This window comes from Garra rufa, chromosome 11 (assembly GCF_049309525.1).
Source record: "Garra rufa chromosome 11, GarRuf1.0, whole genome shotgun sequence".
In the NCBI taxonomy this organism is placed as follows: Eukaryota; Metazoa; Chordata; class Actinopteri; order Cypriniformes; family Cyprinidae; genus Garra; species Garra rufa.
In genome coordinates, this window is record NC_133371.1 from 47696664 (window position 1) to 47704144 (window position 7481).

Sequence of the window (7481 nt, forward strand, 5' to 3'; positions counted from 1 at the left end):
TTTTGTCTTTTGTTTTTATTTTATTTGATATTAATATAACATAATTTATATTTTGTCGTCTTTATATTTTTATTTTATTTTAATTTTGTCTTCATTTATTATATACTTGCTCCATTATCAGTTTTATTTTTAAAATCAATATTTTAATTTTAATTAAATTTCATTTATTTTTTCCTTTTTTATTTGATTTGATCATATAGAATTTCATTTTTTTCCTTTAATTTTGTTTTATCTTGTTTATTTTAATTTATATTTTTTTTTATTTTCATTTAATTTGATTTCACTTTTCTTTTTTTCTTTTTTTTGTCTTTTATGTGTTATTTATTTTATTGTTCATATTTATTGTTGACTCCATTAGCAGTGTTTTAATGTGACAATGTGAACATGCAGTCTGGCATGTGATTAAAGCGATATCTCACACGATCTCTGCCAAATGCCAGGAGACACTGACAAATGATTGTTTATCCAATTTTCCCAAAAGAAGCCACAACACATTGGAAGTGGCTTCAATTCCCATATCCACGTTTAATCAAATCTCCGTTTAACGAAGACGATAACGTCTGAATCTGAGAGCGGTGACTGTGTATCTGCATGCGTATGGCTCGGTGTGAAATCTCATTAGCGTTGGTCTGTGTTTGTGTGTTGCAGGACCGGAGGGCTGTAACCTGTTTATTTACCACCTGCCGCAGGAGTTCGGCGACGCGGAGCTCATGCAGATGTTTCTGCCCTTTGGCAACGTCATTTCCGCCAAAGTCTTCGTGGACCGGGCCACCAATCAGAGCAAGTGTTTCGGTGAGTTCCCGCTTTATTTCCCGCGTCTGCGCTCATCAAGATGCAATTAGCGCCCGGGAAGCAGCGTCACGGCCGACGGAGCCCGACGGGGATTGGTGTGATTTTCCCACCGGGTTTCGCTCATCAGTCGCCGGTTATGAGATTCTGTCTGATATCCATCATCTTCCTCACAGTTTGTGTTGCTCTTCAGGGCGGCGTTTTCCAATTTTCTAATTCTGACTCTTCAGGACTGGTGTCAGATGTTTTACGATGATTTATGTATTAATAGATTAGAATTATTCATTAGCTTTTTTTTTATACTTTCAGTTTTCATTTTTAAGTTAAGTTTTTAGCTATTATTTAGCTTAATTTTTTTTTTAGCTTCAGTTTTACTTAAGTTTTAGTTTATAACTTTTTTACTTATTAAATATGTTAACTTTGGTTTTAGTTTTTATTCAACTTATTTCAGTGAGTTACCCAGGAGAATGTCTATTTTTATTATTTACATTTATTTATATTTATGTTTTATTTTGTTTTAGCTTTATTTCCATTTACAAAAATGTTTTAGTTCAGTTTTCGGTTTTAATTCTGTTTATTTATTTATTTATCTATCTATCAATTAATTTAAAAAAGCCTTTCACATAATATATATTATTTTTATTTATTTATTTCTGTTTGATTTTATTTCGTTTAGTTTTGTTTAAATTTTAAAAAAAAATGTTTTAACAGTTTTAGTTAACTTTTTTTTCTTGCCTAATATGTATATTTTAATATTTTAATTATTTAAGATGTATTTTATTTAACAATTACAATTACATTTATTTTTATTTTTAGTCAGTTTTAGTTATTTATTCATCCAATATTTATTTTTATATTTATTTAATGTCTCATAAAATGTTTTTAAGAGTTTTAGTTTTATTTATTTTTTGCCTAATTTATATTTCCTTTTTAAGCTGTGTTTTATTTTATGAAATTTAATTAACAATTTTTACATAGTTTTAGTTTTTTTTTATTTTTCAAAATAAATTTCTATTTTCTCATTTAATATTTATTTTTATATTTATTTAAAGGCAACATTTCTATATTTTTTATCTAATATGTTTTCTGCTTTATTTTAGTTAACAGTAACTTTAGTTTTTAGTTTTTAACTTATTTGAGTGAGTTATCAAGGAAAATGTCTATATTTATTCAATATTTATATTTTATTTAGTTTTAAACTGTTTTAGTTCACTTTTAGTTTGTATTACTTTTTAAAAGCAAAATTTACTTTTTTTAAGCTTTATTTTAATTAACAAAAGTTGTAGCCTTTATTCAGCTCATTTCAGTTAGTATGTTTTAATCTAATATTTATTTTGTTCAGCTTTATTTCAATTAACAAAGATATTTGTAAAAGTTGTCATTTTAGTTTTATTAAGGATAATAGCCCTGGCATCAAACTTACCCAGAATGCCTTTCCTTTACCCGCCCCGCAGCTGCATGGAAAGCGTGAAGTGCTTCCTGCGTGCCGTCATTATATTTCTCATAATGCGCTTCCTGCCTTGGTGTCGCCGCACGCTGAGGTCTCTTTCTGCATCTTTACATTTAAACGTTATTTTCATCACTATTCATTAAGATCTTGGCTGACAAACAGGAGCGTGGCGTCTGCGCCCGCGGGCTCCTCCGAACTCGCAATAAAATGAGATAAAGCCGCCGCTCAGGAAGGAAATTAAATCAGGTCTTTTTCATCAGCTTCCTCCGGTGTGGAGAGGAACATATTCTCCCTCATTACTCTATGGTGTCAGCAGACGTGCTGGAATTAGACTCGCGTGTGCATTTATCACTGCAGACGTGCTAAACACGCGTGTTTATCTGAACGTCTCGGTTAAACACACGCACTCTTCTGAAGCGCCGCGGCTGATGGGCTTTCGCTGATTGATTGTTTCGTGTACAGTGTGTGGAGTTCCAGACAAACGCTCTGAAACGTAGACTTTAAGAGCTTTAATAAATGTGATTTCATTTGCTGCGGTCATTTTCACAAACATTTTTGTTCTTAGGGTCTGAAGGCACCTATTGTATCCATTGGCGTTCTTCTTCCATTTCTATGTCTATGGAACCACTTGCAGGAAAGTTATGCAATTTGGCACACAGATAGAAGACAGTCTCAATTGTTAACATTGTTGGGGGTAACACATTACAAGTAACGCAAGTTGCATAGTAAAATTACTTTTTCCAAGTAACTAAGTAATGCATTACTTTTTAATTGACAAGAAAATATCTGAGTTACTTTTTCTCATTTATTGATTAAAAGCTCTCCTGTCCCCATGTTGAGAGAAATTGTAAGATGTTCCTTTAGTTCTAGAATAAATGTGAACATGCATTAATTCATCTCACTCACTAAAAAACAGATCAAAATGAATAAAAGCGGTGAAATTCAACGCATACTTGCAATAATTAAATATGTTAAATAATACTTTAAATATCCTTTATGTATTTAATCTCATTTTATTAACTGATGTCTTTGCTGCCGACCTTCCATGATCCAATTCATCCATACTAATAAGCAAAAATTACTCTACATAATCTAACATTTGTTTTCCTTTTTTTTTTTTTTTATTGCTGAAGAGTTGACATTTTTTCTTCTGCGGTCTACTGTACAGATGTCAATTTACTTTTTTTTAAGCTTGAGGCTTTTGGTGTGATGCTGAAAATTCTGGTTTTATCACAGAAATAACATTTGAACAAATATTCACATAGAAAATAGCTATTTAAAATTATAATAGTGTTTCACAATTTTACTGTATTTTCGATCAAATAAATGCAGCAAATCAGCATATTAAAATGATTTCTAAAGGATCATGTGACACTTAAGACTGGAGCAATGATGCTGGAAATTCAGCTTTGATCACAGGAATAAATTACATTTGAACAGATATTCACATAGAAAACAGGTGTTTTAAATAAGAATAATATTTCACAATTTTACTGTATTTTTAATCAAATAAATGCAGCAAATCAGCACATTAAAAAAAGATTCTGAAGGATCATGTGACACTGAAAACTGGAGCAATGATGCTGAAAATTCAGCTTTGATCCTAAAAAATAAATTACAGTTTATCAGATATTCACATAGAAAACAGCTATTTTAATTCATAATAATATTTCACAATTTTTACACAAGTTTTTATCAACTTTTGAATAGATTGCAATAGTGTATTGGTCTATTTTCCAACAAAATAGACAACTGTAAAACTGCACTTCTAAAAGATAAAATAAACAAATGTACACAAGCATGTATATGATGGGAGAGCAAACAGACACAGGGCTGTATAGTGGTTTAGTTTGGAGCTGTACTGTTATTGTTTTCAGCAGTTTTCAGCATGATGATAGACTACAGGCTGAGGTTTATGAGGAGCGCTTCTGTCTGACAGCTCTTCTCTCTCTCTCTCTCTGTCCTGCATGTGTTTAAAGGTTTGTGTGAAAGCGCTGTCTTATCTGGTTTGAGTCAGACAAAAGCAGGCAAATTCAATCAGAGCTGCAGCGTGTCGATGAAATCGTCTGGCAGGTGGAAAATTCCTGCCGTCAGTCGGTCAGAATGATAAGAAGAGGACAGGAGCGAGATCCTGCTCCACTAAAAACACCCTCAGACGCCCATAAGACGCCCTCAAACACGCTCAGAGCTCATGTTTTCTGCTATCTGTTCAGTCAAGAATCACTGACTGTTGCTCATACTGTGATTTAGTGATTTAATCAAGTATTAAACTCGAGCGTGTAACTCGTCAAACACAGATAGTTGCAATGTAGATGGTTTAAATGTCAGGGTAAGAATGTTAATTTAGCTATTTTTACTGATGTAAGTGACTCATCAGGGACTCTTTTAACAAAGTTTACCTCAGGAAAGTGTTTGGAAAATGAGCAACTTTATAGCAGATGCATTTTCTTAATTAATTTCTGTACTAGAATTTAATTTGAAGTTGCTCATGATCATCATAATAAGTTGTGAGGGTGTTTTGAACTTCATTTGTTTGTAATGATTGTTGTTTGCCCGGCGGGATCAACTCCAGACGCTCCCATGATAATTCTTTTTTATTAATTATTATTATTTATTTATTTTTACTCATTTGTTTAAAATTTTAATATGTACAGTCTTTGTTATGCCATTATATTAGGGTTTTGTTTTTTGTTTTATTTTTCAGTTTTTGTCATGACATTACATAAGGGATTTTTTTTCCCAAACTGGGCTTTATGAGGGAACTGCAGGGGTTTCATGAGTTAATGGAAAGCTATTTCTATTTTAATTCTATTTTTTTCTAATTTAATTTCATTTCATTTTATTTCATTTCATTTCATTTATTTATTTTATTTTTATTTTTTTCAGTCTTTGTCATGTCATTACATCAGGCTTTTTTTCCCGAACTGGGGATTGTTAGGGAATTGTAGGGATTTTTTTCTATTTTATTTTATTTTATTTTATTTTATTTTATTTTATTTTATTTTATTTTATCAGTCTTTGTCATGCCATTACATCAGTTTTTTTTTTTTTTTTTTTGTGAGGAAACTGCAGGGGTTTCATGAGTTAATGGAAAGCTTTTTTTATTTATTTATTTGTAATTTAATCAGGATTTTATTTTCATTAATAAATTATTTTATTTTATTTTATTTTATTTTATTTTATTTTATTTTATTTTATTTTATTTTATTTTATTTTATTTTATCCCAAATAGGGTTTGTTAGTTAACTGCAGGGGATCAATGAGTTAATGGAAAGCTATTTTATTTATTATTATTTTATTAAATAAATCATGAAAAGTATATATATTTTCATTATTTTATTTTACTTTATTTATTTTATTATTCAGTCTTTGTCATGCCATTACATCAGGGGTTTTTTCCCAAATTGGGTGTTGCGAGATAACTGCAGGGGGTTAATGAATCTAATTTATTAATTTTTTTTACTAATTCAATCATGAAAGTATTTGTTTAATATTTTATTTTATTTTATTTTATTTTATTTTATTTTATTTTATTTTATTTTATTTTATTTTATTTTATTTTATTTTATTTTATTTTATTTTATTTTATTTTTCATGCCATTGCTTCTGGGTTTTTCCCAAACTGGTGTTTGAAAGGGAACTGCGGGGGGTTCATAAGTTGATGGAAAGCTATTAAATCATAAAAATGTCAAATTAAAACCAAATGCATAATTTTAAGCAAAACACTTAAAAATTTAAAAAGTTGCTTATTTTGTTTGTTTGTTTGTGTTTGGGGCTTGGTGTCATTAACTGTGGAGCATGAACATGTGTTATAAAATTATTGAAATGTTAATTTTACATTTCTTAATGACTTCAAGTAAATATTTCTAGCTCAAAGGTAATCAGCTGAATCCCTGCATGATAGCATGGCTTTGTTCTTCATTATTCTTCATTTTCTTCTTGAATCTGGTTAATGCTGTTGTTGTGTGTTTGTCTGTCAGGATTCGTCAGCTTTGATAACCCGTCCAGCGCTCAGGCAGCCATTCAGGCCATGAACGGCTTTCAGATCGGCATGAAGAGGCTCAAAGTTCAGCTGAAGAGGCCGAAGGACGCCAACCGGCCGTACTGACCCTGAGCCGACCGCTGCCACCTTCACTCACAGGTCAGAGAGCCTTCCTATATCAAGAGAAATCCCTGTCAAATGAGCTTCTATCAGGAAAAGCTATTAAAACTAAAGACTGCAGTCATTTTCATCAATTGATAAATTGCTGAAAGGTGCATTAAAGCTAGTGAAAACTAGCTGAGATCTGAGAAACTCAGCTGAACTTTAGCAGAAGAGAGGTGCGTTAGGAATAATTCACTAAAATTCTGTCATGATTCATGTCTTTACAGACTCGTATGACTTTTTTTCTGAGAAATATTCATAGCTCTAAGCTCTAAAAATGACAAAGCATTAAAGTCTTCTCAATTGCAGAAGTGCTTTTTCCCCCTCAGTATTTTGTCTTCTTTTACTGTACAAATTATTAAAATAAAGTTAGTTTATGCTTAAAACAAGAAAAATTATCTGCCAGTGAAATTACAAAAATAAACTTTTTTTCCATTTTGGGTGAAGTTCTTTTTTTTAATCTTGTTGACAGATATTTTTTTCTCATGTTATAATAATAGTAAGCTCACTTAATTTTAAACAGTTTCCCAGAAAAAACTTTTTTAAAAACTAAAAATTTTTTAATGTTTAGCTATTTGTATTGGTCAATAATTAAAATACTAAGTATGAAAATCACTTAATCGCTAAAGTCTCTGTGTGACAAATGGACCCGAACTCTTTTATTCTTTTTTTTTTATTTTATTTTATTGTTTTTTCTATTATTCTATTGTGTTTCATTTTTATTTTAATTTAATTATTTTTCCCTAACTTGCTTCATTATTTTTTTCCACACTCTCAAAAAGGATGTGTTAATTTTTAACACATTGTTTGTGTTATGTCTATTTTAGCACATTTTGTGTTACTTTGTGTTAAGTGTGTGTTAAAAACGAAAAAGAAAAAAGAAAATATCCAACACAGTGTGTCCAACACAATATGTGTTAAATATCAGCCAATCACATTGCTGCCTGCGTCACTTCATGAGCCGTTATTCTACTGAGACAAGCAAATTTCCTCGTGCTTCAAGTTTTCATTGTCAGGACATAAATTCGATGTGTGAAGGTAAGAAATGTTTGTATTTGCCATTATACGTTTTTAAAATGTCTTTTGTGATCTTTTGGA

The 7481-nt window shown here is 30.6% G+C and overlaps 1 protein-coding gene across 1 annotated transcript in view; it reads left to right on the forward strand.

Annotated features, from left to right (window-relative positions):
- The window catches only part of LOC141345399 (CUGBP Elav-like family member 3), a 14235-nt gene extending 7888 nt beyond the window's left edge, over nucleotides 1–6347 (forward strand). Inside the window, exons 2-3 of the mRNA XM_073850251.1 lie at nucleotides 649–792; nucleotides 6220–6347. Coding sequence (XP_073706352.1) covers nucleotides 649–792; nucleotides 6220–6347 — 272 coding nt within the window. The remainder of the gene's footprint in view (nucleotides 1–648; nucleotides 793–6219) is intronic.
- The last annotated feature ends 1134 nt before the right edge of the window (nucleotides 6348–7481 follow it).